We start from the raw sequence: 16,444 nt of genomic DNA on the forward strand, positions 1-16,444 counted from the left end.
GCCGGGGGCCTCTCGCGGCCCGGCCTCCTCGGAGGCTCCCGCTGGCCGCGGCGAGGCCGGGAGCGAGCCCGCGCGCTCACCCGTCAGAGACGCCAGTCGTTCGTTCGGCAAAACGAGCAGTCTGGAGACTTCCGAGCAAATCTGCGGAATACGGGGCAAAACAAAATGAGAGGCGGTAGGCGAGCGCGGCGGGGGGCACGTCGGGCGCCCGCCGAACGGCCCCTGCGTCGGGCTCGGGTTCCCGCGCTGGCCGGACGGCACGCTAAGCAGGAGCTGTGCTCCTGTTCTTTCCCCTCTGGGGGTGGCTCTGCCCTTCCAGGTCAGATCTGCTTTTAGAAGAAAAAATGATAGCGTTAAATTCTTCAAACGGCATCTGCTCCTTTTGGCCTACTTGCAGGGGATGGTGGGGAACATCTAGCAAAGATGGGTTTTGTAAGCACCAGATTCACTGATGCTGACGGAACTGTACAATTTTGTCTTCTATCTTATGTCTTGACAAACTATGTCTTACCTTGTTGACATCAATCTCCTTGTCCACCTCCAAACTAGGAGACTTGCTGGATGGAAACAACAAGATGGACGATGTTAGATGAGAACGAGCTCAGCCAGGTCAATGGGAGTATCTTTGATCTGACCTAACAAGCATCCTGAGACATTATTGTGATCATGTTCTATAACATATTAAACTGACAACAGTTTAGAACCCTAAAGCACTGCAGAACTGTCACTGGACCTGCACTAAAAATGTTCATGCTACAATACTTAAAACTATCTGCTTGCTTATTGGAAAATGAGACTCTTGTAACAGGAAAATAAAATTTAAAAACCCTGAAAGCAGAACAAAGTTTCTCTCACAAAGATAAAGGATTTATGTTAATCTTTCCAAGATTTTTAGGGTATTGGTGGGTCAGTGGTTAAATCACCTGTATGTGTAAAAATATTTCTCACTCATTTTCTTCTTTATTTACCCAGATCCCATACTTGCACAGTATCCCATATGCCTGAGCAAAGAAAACCTGTGGAATTGACCTTTCTGTCTCCTCAGTGCTCTGCATTTCTTCCACGGTGGGCTTGCAGGCAGAAGCTGTCAGCTCCAGGTTCCCTTCAGGATTCCTTTCCACGTGGAGATCTGCCAGGATGGACAGTCTCACCACCTTGGGAATCGAGCTGTGTGAGGAGAAGAGACGCAGATGGACTGGAGCACCGGGACCTCCTGAGTCCAGTCTGCTACTAGTCCTACTCATTACAGAGTCATCTGCTCCCATGTGCAGATTTCGCTCAGACTTGACTCCGTTGCTCCACGTGGGAGCTGGAGGGTTTGGCTTTGCTTTGAGCCCTGTGACTGGAGGTAAGAAACAGCTGGTGAGCCGTTTCACCCCTTGCAGCCCCTCCGTTCCCAATACTCACGGGGAGACTGTGATGCCAATGTCTGTGTTGATGCTCAGCCGCAGCCCRGCATCAGGGATGAGCGACAGAGAGAGGTCAACAACTTTGACGGAGTCAATTTGGCTCCTGCTTGAGCAGAAATTAAGATGTTAGGAGAACAGCGCAGAGTGATAAGCAATCCCTAGTTGTGCTTCCAGTGGACCAACACCAGAAGTCCATGGGTCTGTGCAGCGTACAAGTAAAACAGTCCCTCAAAGTGGCACATGAACTGCTGCTGTTAGATCTCAAACGCATCTTTGTCTTGGCCCAAGTAGCAGCTATATGGGATATAAAACACACAGGTCTGGATAAGAGGCCACAGGATACCTCTTGGTCTTGGAGTCTAATCCAGTTAGGAAATCTTATAGCCAGACATACTGTGAATTCAAAAGAAAACTGGAGTGAATTTATTTTCCTACTAATAGTACTTGTCTTGCTGACCATCTGCTCACATTTTCCTCTTTTTCTGTTTTAGTGCAATGTGTTTTTTGAATCTGAGCTTTTTTTATTCAGTTTTCCTGCTTGGTTTAGTGGCTCAAGCTGAAACAGCTGCCATGAAATTTGTCAGTCCTGCTGCCTAAAGAGGGAAGTTCCCCCTGCTCATCTTGAATCCCAGCATGCTTGGGTCCTCTCTCCGGAGACAGGAGCTCTTCTCTAAACTGGTATTTAAAATAGGCAAGTTGATGTCCATGCGGATTTTTGTCCTTGCTGAGAAAATGCCTCTTGTAATGATAGTGTTCTAGTTAAACAGCAACATGAACTAGTGGTATAATGGGAAAACCTCAACAAGGCAGAGCCGTGGACTCACCTGGTGGGTTTTGGGGAGTCAAGAAGCAGATCCGAGACTTGCGGCGCCRTTAGGTCCTGTGCTAGGATTGTCTCCGCGTGCTGTTTTGAAACTTCAGCAACTGTGCAATAGGGCAGATATTTTATTAGACCTTCTTGAATGTGTGGTCTCATGGGCAGAGCAAGTACCAGACTCTGTCCAGGTGACACATTTCTTTCTCTTATAAATCCTACTGTTACTAGRTATAGAAAGAGGATGATGAAAATGAGCTAATAAAAGGCGTAAGTTAATAGTGACAGTTGAGTCAAAGGTATTTAGTGAAGTATTTCATTACCTGATTGAAAGCAGCTTCTGCCTCCCTTCCTTACTGACAGTGGTTTGTACTGTACTTACGGTAACTCAGTCCTGATGGGCTGAGTATCCCACCACAGTCAGGTGACCTGGTGGCGAGAGCTGGTGCCAGGAGGCTCAGGACGATGCCCAGGGTGCAGATCTTCCCCATGCTGATGCCTGGAAGAGGAGGATGCACAGGGCAGCCTGGTCAGGGCGGCATGGCCTCAGTCTGGCAGGTCAAGGCATGGACCAGGACTCTGGCTCCCGGATAGGGTTTGTGATCCTGGGCTAGTCAATGGGGGCTTCTCTTGAGAAGGGCAGTGTGCAGTGCTTAAAATAATCATGGCCTCTCTGATTCACCTCACACTGAACTTCCTTGCAGTTTCCTTTCAGCTTTTGTTTAAAAAAAAAAAAAAAAGAAAAAGAAAAAGAAAAAAAGAAAAAAAAAAGTGTGGCTCTGGTGTAGTACCTGAGGATTTGAAGGTACTAAAAGAAGGCTCAGCCTTGAAAACCTCCTGCAAGTATATAAGCTGAAATGACGCTTGCAGCAATAACATGCCCACTGAAGGTTCTATACTGGCCTTCAACTGATATAAAAACCAGTAAGTAAACAAGAATTAAAATTAGTTGAAAAAAAAATGGAAGTTATGRAGCAGGCTAAAACAAAATAAAAAAGTGAGAATGTCCCCTACCTCTCTGAAACTGTTTTGAAATTGTTCATAATGCTCTTACAATATTAAGAAAGTAAGTCATTCAGAAAGTTTAACCTGAGTTAAAAAAAAAAAAAAAAAAAAAAAGATTGTATCAATCTTAGCAGAGAGAGAACTTCTGATCTAACTGACCCTTACAGAGATATACCAAAGGGAGTACAAGCAATGCTTAAATCTATCTTTTCATTTTATAAATGCATCTTTACCTTTTCTGACCAATCTTCTCATTCAGTCCGTGTCTTGCYGTGGACAAGGACAATCAAAGAATTGTGCATGCTTTATATATCCTCATAACCCAGGTTGATGAAGGCAGAAATTGGCAAAGARGAGGATACTTTGGGTGGAGACACTTTGTTTTATATACCATTTTTATTGTTTCTCCATATATTTGATTACATTGGCCATTGACCTAACAAGGTAAAATATTGAACAGCAGGTGTTAGGGCAGGTTGCCTTTTATTGTGATGTTATTCAGCTGCTCAAAGAAAGGTCTCTGCATGGACGGTGCCAAGAAATCAAACATTGTTCAAAAGTGAACACTGGTCTCTTTGCTCTACAGCCATGATTTCTTCTGACCACCCTGAAGGCAGTGTTAATGCAACAGCTACACAAGGAAGAATGGGTTGTGTTGAGCTCCCTGCTAGGCAGCTCGGATCAGAAGTGCTCAGACTTGGACACATAAGGCAGAAGGTCTTGGAAATACAGCAAGGATGCCCTCCTGCAAGCATAGATGAGTYGCTTGTTGCTTTTGCTTAGGCCTATTGGAAGTCTGTTGAAGACAACAGGAGTGTTTCCCTGGAGTTCAGTGAGTTTTAAACTAGACAGAAGGCCAGGCTTTGTGGAGATATTATCTCTAACCTCCAGAACAGCCACTTGTGATAATTCCTGCCTGCTTATACCTCATTCCCAAGCAAAAGCCACTGGCAATATTTACAGTAACTGATAGAGAAAATGGGGRCTGTAGGGACATCGAGCAGTGTAAGCATTCTTGGAAGGGAGTAGGAGTCCTCTTCCTTCATGTGCTGTCTTCTCGCTAGCCAGCCTGAACTTGAGCCTTRAGAGAAAGAATGAATTTGGGAAAATTAATGTGATTTATGTCAYAGCCCTGACTGTTTTTTGCATTACAAGAACAGCATCCTTTTGCTGGCTTTTGCTTTAGGGGGATGTTGGGGTGCTGTTTTGCACACTGCCCCTCTCCTGGCAGCCCCAAGCTCACCTTGTCCGTTATGCATGCTGACCAGACATGGTGAGAAAGGGTGTTGTTATCCCACTGATCTCAGCCTGTCTCAGTGCTGGCCTTACTAGTTGAGGCTCAGCCTTGGGTCCACATGTTCTTCCTTTTRGCTTGGAAAGTGGAGCATAGACTGCAAAAAAATGCCATATAAATACTTCTTCTGTGGTCTCATGCAGCTCTCTTTAATGCTGCTTATTCTGACTTTCTCTTTTCTTGATATTTGTGATATCAACTCTGAGGTATGGTCAGTCTTCCAGAGAGGGTTAAATTGCCCATTTTGGTCTGAATTCTTTGCCTATAGGATATCCTGTTCAGCGCTTGTTGATACACCTGCTCTGCCTTGGGGAGGCAACTATTGTCCTTTGTGCATTGGCTAAGTGAGTTATTGGGCTCTGGTTCCAGGTGCATCTTGACATGTTCGGAGAAGTCTTTGGTTCTCACTAGCCTTATGGTGCTTTCTTTCTCAGTGTGACAGAGAGATGCCAAGAAGAAAGGCAGAGTTTCAGCCACGTTGTGTATTTCCATTGAAGGTGTACAAATAGCAGCATCAAGAGAAAATACCGAGCTAGAGATCTAAGAGCCTATTAGCGGAAGAGCAGAGTTTACACTTTAGTACTGATGTATGCAGCCCATTTAGAGGCAACAAATGTGCTCAGAAAAGTGAATCCATTGGAAAGATTGTAAACTGCAGATGAGTTGCCTGGGGGTAGGAGAGGCAGTTCAGGCATCTTGCATTGATAGGGACATGTCCAGGTCTTACGAAAGTCTCTAAGAAATAAGTCTTCACTGTTTTGTAAAGCCGTGATTGGAAATTGCCCCCTCCCCCCCAGWTAAGCCTCATTCCAATGTAGGTAATAGTGGTAGCTCTTTCCAAAGCTGCACTTGAGATTTATTTGTGGATTGCTGTTATCATTTACAGCAGCACAAGAGTCTAGGGAAAAACTGAAGGGAGGAGAAGGCACTATGGTGCTTAGACATGGATTTTCTTCTCCTTAAGAGCTGTTCTGTACCTGACAGTCCTGGTGGAAGTTTAATTAGATGTCAACTTATAGCATAATGACTGATCAAGTTACCAGCACAAAAGTGTCTTTCTGGCCTGATGGGCTCTTAAATGGGAATTATCTATAAATCTTACTTCCCTATTAGATAAGATGTAAATCTTCTTGTCTGTGCTTAGTAAAGAGTCACCAAGTATATCACTAAGAGGGGGGTAATGACAGATTAAGCCTCATGGCAGACTTTATATAGAAATGAAGAGAAGAAATAAGTGACTCGGTGCTGCAGGATCACACCTGACAGCGATCTGCAGCAGCACAGGTACTGCAGTGACCTGGCCATGCGCCGTGTTGGGTGAGGGGTCCCGGAGATGGGAGAGGTGCGTATGCTCTGACAGCTGCTAGAGAGCTGTCTAGCTAGGACAGGGCACAGATGACCATCCCAAAGGCAGGAGTGAAGTTAGCCCAGGAACAAGATCCGTGTGCCTTGTTTTGCAGTCTGGCGGGGCCATAGCTGTCCTCCAGCATGCCAGTGACAGCTGGGGCTCACAAGCTTGTTCTCTGCTCCAAGCGGCTGATAGTTCTTGTTAGCCTCCTTCCAACCCTGCTGAAATCGGTAGGAATATTACYGAGATTCTCAGTTTCCACTGAGTGATCAGCTGATCGCTAGTCCTCTCTCGATGTTTGCATCAGCTTCATGAACCTTATCTGGGGAAGTGTGTGAGCTACTCAACCTGGATGAGAATCACAATTGAATATGTGTTCTCAAAAGCAGAATTTCCCCTTACAGGTCTTTGCTTTCTCCCTCCCTCACTTGTATCTGTGCTACGTTGCTAAATAGATCATTTTTTCTCTTTCARACTCAACCTTCCAAGCTCTAATTGGCTCTTCCTGGGTGTTGAGCAAGGGAGTTAGCTTCATGCATGCTAAGAACATTTACTTGATACCTGAGTCTCAAGAACTTAGCCAGACTTTCAAATTTGTTAGTGAAATTATTTATATTGGAAGATGTCAGAAACACAGGGATTAGTTTTAGATCAGAATAATTACTCAACCCTTTAATCCTTTCATTTTTCTCTCTTTCTCAGGCAGGATTTTCATATATACAGGCTGTTTCTTGCCTGTCTCCAAAAGGTTGGTGCAAAACTTAAGACAGCTTTTGGGAACTCTCCTCCAGGAAAGACCCTAGCAAGGTGACAACAGAGTACTTCCTTGAAGAAACTGCTGTTGCTGTGAAGTGCTGCAGCCCACGTCATCATGATGAGGGGCAAATGAGASGTGCAGGGCCAAGCTGGAGCAGACTGCAGGAGCTGTGTTTATAGCCTTTGGAGAGTCTGTTTGTGTTCATTAAGAATTGTACYGCTGCCGTGCCCAACAGCCATCCGTGTTCCTGCTGCTACCGGACCAGGGCTGGGGGTCTCTAGACCCAGCAGGCTGTGGGCTCAGTTAGGCACCTCCAGCTCTGTCTCCCCCTGTGGTTTTCCTTTTACAAGAAAATGTCATGAGCAACTCTGGGGCTTAAGGAATAGGAAGACTGAGCACCTTGCTTTGGTACACGCCATGGGGCAGTTCAGGTGGATGGCGCAGAAGGCAGCCACGTCCTGATGGTACTGCGGTGTGGTGTTCACGCATGTCTGTGTTTTGGGGAGTGATTTTTGTTTCCCTCTGATTTTTGGCTAGCATAGCTCTGCTGACTTGCATGGACCCCTGTTTCATTTCCTCTGGTGTGACTGCAAAATTTAGCCCTCATCATTCATTTTTCTCTCTTTGGGAATTAACTCCTGCTAATTGTCTCTTTCTRTTTGTTTAAGCCAGTGCGCTCCTTTAAACCTCTGTCACTTCTGGGAGCTCTGTGAACAGTGGTACTGGATCTGAAGATGTCAAGGATTTGGTGCSTTTTACTCCTTGGTGGCTGGCTGGCGCTGTCACAAGGAGCTGATAATCCAGGGGCTGTCATCCAGATTGATATTGGGACAATTGATCATGGTAAGCAAGAGAGCCATGTTCACGTCCGTCCTGGGGGCAAATCTGTACATTTGTGCAGACAAGCAGGATGTGATGTATCACAAAAAAGGGAAACTGTCTTCCTCTTCTATATGACCTGTGTCTTTGAGGATATTATCAGCTGCTGAGCGTTGCCAGGGAGGTGAATGTATACACAGCAAGTAGCTGCTGAGCTTGAATCATTACACAGGGACTGCAAAGATTGCCAGTAATTGGACATATATATAAGTGTCCTCATTGTGCCTCAGTTTATTGGAATGGGTATATGTTAATAACGACATTTCAAAGGGTATGACAGGGAGTTCAAAGTTCCTTCACCCTCCAACACAGATAGGGATTTTGTGCTAAACTCTTTTTGTCTTGTGCAAATGTTCCAGCGGTCTCCACTGCACTGACTGAGAGTGATGTTCTTCAGAAAATGGCAGAAGCAGCAACAAAAAAAAAGCCAAACACCAAACCCATCAAAGGTATCTCCGGGTGAGTTATAATCAGCGCATTACACCAAGAGTCTGAAACTGGAAATTACAAAATAAAAGCAGAAGGTTCAGAAGTGTCAGCCTGGAGGCAGAAACAAATCACTCCCCACTAACAAGTGTGATATTAAAGCTGGTGATTTTCTGCATGGTTGTGTCTACAAATACATGGAGAAACTATAACTTAAAGGCAACAAAGCATGTCAGCTCCTACTTCAAAGCTGGCTGGAGATTGCTGCGTTCTGTGGTATCTGGGTGGGAGGTTTCCTCTCAAAGCTTCATGTGTCTATTTTTGGGGGGGATAATATTCTGAGGAAAATCTAGAATTTCTGGGAGATCAGAATTATCCCTGAATCTGGTAAATAGTCCTGGACAAAAGAATGCGGAAGTTTTAAATACCAAAGCATTTTTTTTCAACATTTTCAAAATAAAACTTTGCAATCTTTTATTATGAAGAATACTTTTAAATTTAAAAATGGATCTGAATTGGAACAAAAAAAAGTTTAAACAAAAGGCAAAAGAATAAAGATGATAACAGCAATATCAATAATAGGCGACTGATTTAAAAAAATCAGACTTAGCTGTTCTAATTGCACCTCTTTCGTCGCTCTTTTCCTCCATTCTCCCCCCGCCGCCCAGGATAAAAGTGAAAGATATCCGTCCCCCTGTGATAACACTGACGCTCTTGCCAGGAACAGGGCTTTTCATGGCTGTGTTAGTCCAAATGACCATTGCTGGGAAAAGGTGAGTGGGCAGCTGTGGGCTGGGCAGGCAGCGTCCCTCCGTTCACCGTGGCTCGGGCTGTGGGGCTCCCGTGGGGCTGGGAGGCGGCCGCGGTGCGCGGCTCTGCGTGGAGGGGCACCCTTCGAGGCCGCGGCTTTGCTCCGTGCGCACAGGCTCGCTGCAAGCTCCAGTTCTCAGCTCTTTCCCTCGGTAGCGCCTCTTTCCCTGGGTTCTTTCCAGGACTCCTGGTCCCTTTTTGCAGTCCTAGGGGGTGCTGGTACAAAGTGYTGCAGCTCTGGGCACGAGCCATGTACGTTACCCCCAAGCCACTGCTTATATTAACATCTGAGAGAGCAGAAAGAATTTGCATGATGTAGAAAGTCAATCTGAAATAAGAAGTTTTTTGCAGGCACTTGAGGAAGGCAGCTCACTACATCTAGGCACCGGSCGACTTTTATTCCTAAATGACTGCAGTGTGGAGTGACAGGTCCCCCGGGGAGGGGGGTTTATCCTGAGTTAACTGAGTTTTGTTCTGTGCAGCTTTATAGGAGGGAACATGGAAATCAAAATGGCAGCAAACTTGACTGCAGACAACAGGCTGTCACAGGATGCTTTGGGCACCCCCAAGTTCAGCTCTGAAAACTGCCACATTTCTCTTATTAGCGTTAAAACCAACCTTCCCAGTAGGTGAGTGTCAAACACAGCTCCTCTCCTCACTGTAAAGGACAATACTGATTATTTGTCAAAGTTGTTAATACCTAGCAAGTATATAAGAACATTTTTAAATGGAAATCTTTCAGTCTTCAGATGTGAGTTTCTGCAGAACACAGGTACCATTCACTGCAAATGTTTGTTCCGTGAAGACCCTATTTTTTTCCATAAGAAAACCAAAATGCTTTATGCACAACAGCAGACCAGCCCCATCTATTTGATTTCATGGGATACKCATCTTTGGCATGAGTCCTCATTTCAGTGCTATACTCCTGGGATTACAGAACTTCTTTTAGGCACAGAAGCTATCAGGTTCGTTTAAAACCAGAAGATGCCATTCATGAGAAGAGATTTGTAAACAGAGAAAATATCTTTTATTAGACATCAGGCATATTTTGCACTAATCTGTATCAGATAGGTGTCTTTAGTGCTTGATTTTGTTGCCTTTTGGTCTTCAGTAAATAATTACTGCGCTGTCTGTAGTGACTGTTGGTTGGCTGACGTGTTATCTCTGCCCAGCATGCTGCCCAAAGTCCTGAACAAGCTTCTGGATAGCACCCTTCAGAAAGTGCTGCCAAGTCTGGTAAGTCTAATCCTCATTTGATCCTTTTTTCTAGAGATTTCCTCTTCACTGCTCAGTAGCAGATTTCTTAGTTTTGCCAGCTAAAGGAGCATGCAGATTGGTAAAAGTGAACATTTCAAGCATTGTTTCTGGCAGCTTTGTGTTTTTGTGTGCTCACACCACAGCGCAGGTACCGTTGCTGCCTGAAGCCTTGACATCTAGGAGAAGATGGTTAGGGATGCGGCGTTTGGACAGTGCTGACCTTGATGCTGAGCACATTTCCTCCTAATGGCTTGTCAGCAGGCAGATCTGGTGCCATAAAGCTGATCTGGTGTGATTAGATCTCTGCCGCTGAGTCTGGCCCCTTTCTTCATTCYGTTTAAATGAGGTTTATTTCAGAGTAACTTAATTCAGTTAGGGATTAAAAAAAACTTGGCCTGTCTCCAAGTAGTTGTGAGTGGAGGGTCCYGGTGCTTTGGGTCTGGTAGGTGTGCCAGTCCGCAGCTGTGAAACTGTACTCCTACCAGAAGTCTCAGTGCAAGGTTTTCTCACAAGTTTTCCTCTTGCTTTACAGCTGTGYCCAGCTGTGGATGTAGTGCTCAACCTTGTGAATGCAAAATTAACAACCATGACCTGTAAGTTGGCTGGTCCATCTCATCCATTTCTTTCCCTTTCTTAGCAAGGGACCAGTGCAGAAATGTCACTCAGAGGAGGTAGCTTGCTTTAAAACATCTCTCTGTTTCTATGCAGCTGAGATATCTCTTGGGACTGCTGGGACCCTCCGATATGCTTTGCTGAATCCACCAACAACAAGCGAAACTTTCATACAGCTGGATTTAAAGGTGAGTGCTGCTGCCTGGCGCTGCGGCCTGAGTGATGTCTGTGACATCCATTTGCTCGGAGGCATAGTCCTTCCTGGCCTTGGCAGCAGAGGCTTTGGAAGAGGTTTAGGTGGGTGTACTGTCTGCATTATACCACCTAACCACTTCTTTGGCCTCTCATTTTCTGTGGAGTTTATTGCTCTCTCTGTTTCACTGCTGAGACTATATAGAGATGCATCCAGTACCCTTGTACGTGGTCCAAATACAAATGAAGTGAGCCTGTTCTGTCTCTGACATGACAATTTTTATTTGGCATTTTAGACCATTCTCCATCAAAAAGAGGGAGATGAGATTGACCTTCCCACAGACCAGCCACCTCTTACTTCTCTGCCACCAAAGAAAGAAGCTGCTACCCAGCTCATCCTGTCTGCGAATTTCTTGAGTGCCGAGCTCCGTATTATGCAGGCATCCTTCAGCCTGGACATCAGGGATAATATGGTGGGTAATTTGGGCTTGAGACTTTCCTCTAGAGGCCACTAAAGAAATCTACACCTCTGTTCAAGGCAGATCTTTTTTTTCTTTTTTTAAAATCATTCTATTGCACTGGCCTTTGCTTGCAGTCATGCGTAATATTGTAACCTGCCATGTGCTTGGCTGCTGCAGCAAAGCATCTGCCAGCAGGTAGCTTGGGTTGGGAGTCACCAGGTCTTASAAGGTGCAAACACAGTGTGTCCACATCCTCTTGCCTGCTGTATGGAGYGTGATGGAGGCAGAGAGTGCACCACAAGGGAGCAGAGCAGAGGAGAGCAGCAAGTTCTCTGCTCAGAGCAGCTCCAGGAGGCAGCAGTCAGGGCAATCCTGAAAGTCCTTCAGCCCRTAGCAGCCTCCAGCCACAAGAAGTGACAAGACCCAACTCATTAATTTTACAGCCTTTGTCTATCCCTCTTCTCTTCTCCATACTAAACTGTTTTCCCCAAAGTGAGTGCATGACTCCCTGCCCTGTGACATTTTATTGACAGGTTCTTGGGCTTCCCCCACTGGTGACATCGATGCTTGGAGCCCTCATCCCTGAGGTGGGTGGACTCCACTTAATCCTACTGACCTCAGGGTTGTTTTAGGCTGTTTATAGCAGCAGATAACACTGATCTCTGTCCACCCACTGTGGCCGTTCACAAGGACATGCTGGGAACATTTCCCCAATGTCAAGCTGGTGCTCTCTTCGTTTTATTAATAAAACTTTTCTTAATAAATATTATTTATGGGACTAATAATATGGACCAACTTGTCTGCAAAAGCTGCAGAGGATGTCTAGCTCCCATTGAATTAATGAATGTTAGTGGAGCTTAGCACCCATCAGGATAATCCCCAGAGCAGTGTATGGGAAATGAAAGATCGTAATAATAACCGGCTTCTGCCATTCCTGACTGCAGGAGAAGAAACTGAGTAGTAGAAATAGCTTTTGCCTGGAGCATGGAAGCTCCAGGGAATGACGGAGGAGGACCTTGCGTTCCCCTCAGATGATGAATGATTAAAGGCCAGTAAAAGGCTTCTCCGAGAAGGCCAATTTCCTGCTAACTGGGGAGGCTTTCTGCCCRCTCCGGAGCGCTGCCAGCCTTCCCGGAGCGAGCCTTGGACCGGGCGGGCGGCCTGCCCAGGCTGCCCTGGTGCCACTGCTGTGCTTCGCCTCTCCCCAGATTTCCAGGGCGCTGCCTCCATCGCAGCCGCTGACGATTGAAATGAGAGCGACGAGACCGCCGCTGGTGACGGTAACCCCGGAGGCGAGCTTCGTGCGCGTCTTCAGCACGGCCGAGCTTCTGGCTTCCCCCTCMGGCTCTGCCCCTGCGTCCCTCTTCGTCCTGGACGTCGTGAGTTGAGGCCGTTTGCAGTCGCTGGGGGGTTGACGCAGTCGCCCCGTGCCGCAAGGGAGGTCTCTGCGCGCAGGGAACGTCTCGGCCGCGAGCCGTCCTTGGCCGAGACCCGTCTCCTGGCCGGGCTCAGCCAGACACGCTCCCTGATCCGCGCTTGCTTSCCTCTTCTCACAGTGCAGTGATCTGAAAGCGCGTTTYGTTGTTAGAGGAGAAAAGCTGTGCRTCTCCCTCGCTCTGGACAGGTAATGCGGCCGCTGATTTTCCTTTCCGGGGTAGGAAGGCCGAAAACTCGGTGAGGAGTTTGCTGGAAGAAAAATCTCAGCAGCAAGTGAAGCGCGAGGCAGAGAGATGCGCGGGGTTGAGGGGAGGTGAATGACGCTGTATTTCCTTCCTCCGCAGTTTGTCTGAAATGGCCTTGGCTTCCTCATCCGTTGGCACGTTTGATGTGAGTTCAGTGATGTGTGCCACGCATGGCAAGAGCAATGCAAAATTGCATCTATGAATCTAAGCACTGATGGGTTTGCTAACTCAAATAGGAATTCATTCCTCAGATCCCCGTTCCATTTATTTCAGTATCAATAACAGTTTTATTAAAAAAAATAAATAAAATAAAACCAAAGATCACAATGTTACTTCAAGGAAAATGTTAAAAATGACCAATTAGCCACCAAAACCATTTGCCCATAAGCATGAATGCTTTGGAAGGAATCCACCCCTGTTTATAATGCACCGTGTTAATTCCTGGGAGGTTTTTCACCGTAAATAACTGCCCAGCGCTGGCACTGAAGGGAGTTGGAAGCATGGCCTGCACTGACGTTACATGTATTGAATATTCCAATTTCCTCGCTCTCCCTCTAATCCTGACCCCACGATAGAGACGTGTAAGAGGGTGAGCRTCTGGAACAGCGTTTCGGTACCGTCCGTTTGCAGGGCTGACTGGTAGGGCTGGCTTCGACGGGGCTTCGGGTGCACGACGAGGGCGAGCAGATGGGCTCGGGCGCCGTCGTGGCATCGCCTGCTCCATGGGTGCTGTCGCTGACTGCCATGATGAGCCGAGTCAYGACTGAGAACGTTTTTAGACTTGTGAGAACAGCGTAGGTGGCAGTAGGGAATAGTCTCTCTTTTGGCAATTTGCATTGAAATTTCGAATTTTCCAAATGTTCCCATTCTTTTTTTTTTTGGGGGGGGGGGGGAGCTTTTGCAATTCTCCTATGATCTGAGACCGTGCAAGGTGAATTAATGGAAGGGAATCTGACAGATGTGGCTGCTGACATTCAGAAAGATGAGCTATTTGCGTCGCTTGTCTCTGTTTCAGGAGCTGCCGCTGAAAAGGATTTTGGCAAATGTTATTCACGTGGCTTATGTGCCATCCATCAATGGTAAGCACGGCTAGATGACTTCATCTGAGGATTTGCTATCTGCACAGGGAAATAGTTCTCATTTCTTTTCCTATAGATTGTTATTAACCTTTTCTTTTTCTGGAAACATCATTGACTAGCTGACCTTGCATACTTTTCTTGCCCTTAATGTCTGTGAATTACTGCCTGGGAAAATTGCTCGCCTGCCGTTCCGCACACGCAGGGTTTGCGGTGGGTGCTAGAGAAGTGTAAAGTCTCCTGGATGTGGGCTCAGGCATGCCCATTCATGCACAGCAAAGAGACATCAGTTCACACAAAACAGATACTCTGCAAATGATGCAGGCTCCTTTTTGGAAGTCTCTTTGAATGTTGTTGCTGTCCTCAGAATCAAACCCACTTCCCATGCAAACCTGAGAACAATTTTTGTAGGTTGTTTGTGTTAAGTCTCTGAAATCAGTCTGTCCCTCTTACCTTGGTTGGGCTTAAGCATGTCAGCCACAAAACAACAGCAAAGAAAGACCCTGCAAGATCAATTTAGTGGCTTAGTTCATGTGAAAAGTATGCCAAAAGTAGAGATTTTACCTCTTGCTAAGATACATAAATGAGAAAATCACCCCTGTTGATTTTCTTTCTGAACATTCACAAAAACTTTTCTAAGGCAAGGGGTGGAAGCTGTCACAGGAAAGCAGAGCAAAAGGAACGAGGCCGGGGCCGTGCTGGTGCTGCGCGGCCGCCCCTGGCAGCTCCTGACCGCAGTCCCACTTGCTTGTTTCAGCGGCGCTGCAAGGAGGGATCCCGCTGCCTGATCTGCTGGGCATTAAATACCAGCAGGCGGAGATCAGCAGGTCCGAGGTGAGCACAGAGAGGCTTACTGGCATTGTGTTTTTTCTGTATTCCGTGTAATCCGTGTAGTTAGTGCTGTTAGTCTGCCACATCTGAGCAGCTGGTAACTGCAGCCCACGTGGATTTTCTGTTTGATCTGCAGAACGCTCTGGTGCTGAGTGTGCCCGTTGCAGAAACCTGATGCGAGAGGAGTTGCGACTGCTCCCTGCCGCTGCAGCGAGGAATGAGCAAAAAAGGGCAAAAGGGGGAGCAACAAGTGTGGGGGGCCTTCAAAGCGTCGTCTTCCTCTTTGCTTGACTTTTCAATAATTTGACTTTGTTTGATTCTACAAGCTAAAATAAAAGGACCACACCACCCAGTAACAGGACTCTAGCCTGCAGTACATTTAGTGGAATCCCCTAGACACGTCTTTGCAGAAGTTGTAACTTTTTAAAAGATTGGTTCCTAAACTGATTGTGTTTATGGCAGAAATAGCCCAGCTATGAAGGAAGCTGCAGTGGTGGAGGAGGGCAGCAGGTCTGTGCTGCTGGCTGAGGCTCCTTTCAGCATTCATTGGCAGTCGTTAAGAGAGATTTTAGGTGCATCCTGTAAGTAGCACTTGAAGGACATGTCTCGCCTTAGCAACAGCAGTGCAAACAGAATGCCTGACTGTTTTTCCAGGACCTATGGTCATTAGATGTTGCTTTGGGCTTTTATCATACAATTGCAGATAGCAAGCTGACATTCAAAAACTGCAAACCCTGATGCATTTAGCAAATATTATCTTTGGCTTTTGCTTTCACAACTAGAAGAATGAAAATATTCAAAAATTTCCAGGCACCTTTTCATTTGCAGACATCAGTCATCCGGTAATTGCTATGGGATTAAAGGTTAACTCTGAAAGGGTCCCTGTACATGTCTATCAGAAACTATACCCAGAAAACAAACACATTTTGCTAAGCAAAAATGACTCATTATTACTTTCATGCAACAGGGTTGTCAGAGATTGCAAATACTTGGGAAGGTGTTAGTCAATGGGTAACACGAGCGGTGAGACAGGGGCATGAGAGCAAACAGCATGTGTAAACGGAGCTACCAGAACTGCCCAGGAGGGTGTTTGCCCCCACACCCCGTAAAGCAGAAGGGGAAGGTGACCATCAACCAGATTAAAGAGTAACCGGGGARTTACAAGTCAGCTTTAGAAACAGAGAAGTCAGTTTGAAAATAAGTTCAAAAGCATGAAAATTTGTCACAGCAGGGAGGAGGGAAGGGAGAACAGAGCAGCGGAACGGACCAGGCCCGATGGGGCAGGGCCAGGGGGGCCGCACGGTCCTCGAGCCTCCTGGCCGGCACCCCCGGGGCCGGCACGGAGCCGCAGCCCCCCGTCTCCTGCGAGCCGGGGCCCTGYGCCCCGGGGGATGCTCGCAGCCCCCGCGTGCTGCGGAAGAAGGGGTCGCGTCTGCGACCGTGTGCGGGGGTTATGGTTCCTTGGGACTCATTGCGGGCGGGCGCTGAGACGTCTCGAGGTGTACGTCAGTATTTCATAACTGCCCAGCATGGTGGTTTCTCGGTTGTTTTGCCGATACTGATCCCGAGCGTGTAGTTCACCGATTGCTGG

The 16,444-nt window shown here is 46.7% G+C and overlaps 2 protein-coding genes across 2 annotated transcripts in view; one reads left to right on the forward strand and one right to left on the reverse strand.

Annotated features, from left to right (window-relative positions):
* The window catches only part of BPIFB2 (BPI fold containing family B member 2), a 6,212-nt gene extending 3,498 nt beyond the window's left edge, over positions 1 to 2,714 (reverse strand). The window contains exons 1-6 of the mRNA XM_085316966.1: positions 2,606 to 2,714; positions 2,234 to 2,333; positions 1,408 to 1,512; positions 1,030 to 1,167; positions 512 to 557; positions 25 to 141 (exon numbers count right to left, since the gene is read on the reverse strand). Coding sequence (XP_085173092.1) covers positions 25 to 141; positions 512 to 557; positions 1,030 to 1,167; positions 1,408 to 1,512; positions 2,234 to 2,333; positions 2,606 to 2,714 — 615 coding nt within the window. The remainder of the gene's footprint in view (positions 1 to 24; positions 142 to 511; positions 558 to 1,029; positions 1,168 to 1,407; positions 1,513 to 2,233; positions 2,334 to 2,605) is intronic.
* A 4,626-nt stretch (positions 2,715 to 7,340) lies between these two features.
* BPIFB6 (BPI fold containing family B member 6) lies at positions 7,341 to 15,105 on the forward strand. The gene is made up of 15 exons (XM_085316987.1): positions 7,341 to 7,470; positions 7,866 to 7,965; positions 8,601 to 8,705; positions 9,225 to 9,371; positions 9,915 to 9,978; positions 10,532 to 10,592; positions 10,708 to 10,799; positions 11,100 to 11,276; positions 11,798 to 11,851; positions 12,473 to 12,643; positions 12,821 to 12,888; positions 13,046 to 13,091; positions 13,962 to 14,025; positions 14,780 to 14,856; positions 14,990 to 15,105. Exons 1-15 carry the CDS (start codon positions 7,362 to 7,364, stop codon positions 15,026 to 15,028), a joined length of 1,374 nt encoding a protein of 457 aa, XP_085173113.1. The 5' UTR covers positions 7,341 to 7,361; the 3' UTR covers positions 15,029 to 15,105.
* The last annotated feature ends 1,339 nt before the right edge of the window (positions 15,106 to 16,444 follow it).

This window comes from Rhea americana, unplaced genomic scaffold, assembly GCF_003343005.1.
Source record: "Rhea americana isolate MKP2758 unplaced genomic scaffold, rheAme1 scaffold_482, whole genome shotgun sequence".
Lineage (NCBI taxonomy): Eukaryota > Metazoa > Chordata > Aves > Rheiformes > Rheidae > Rhea > Rhea americana.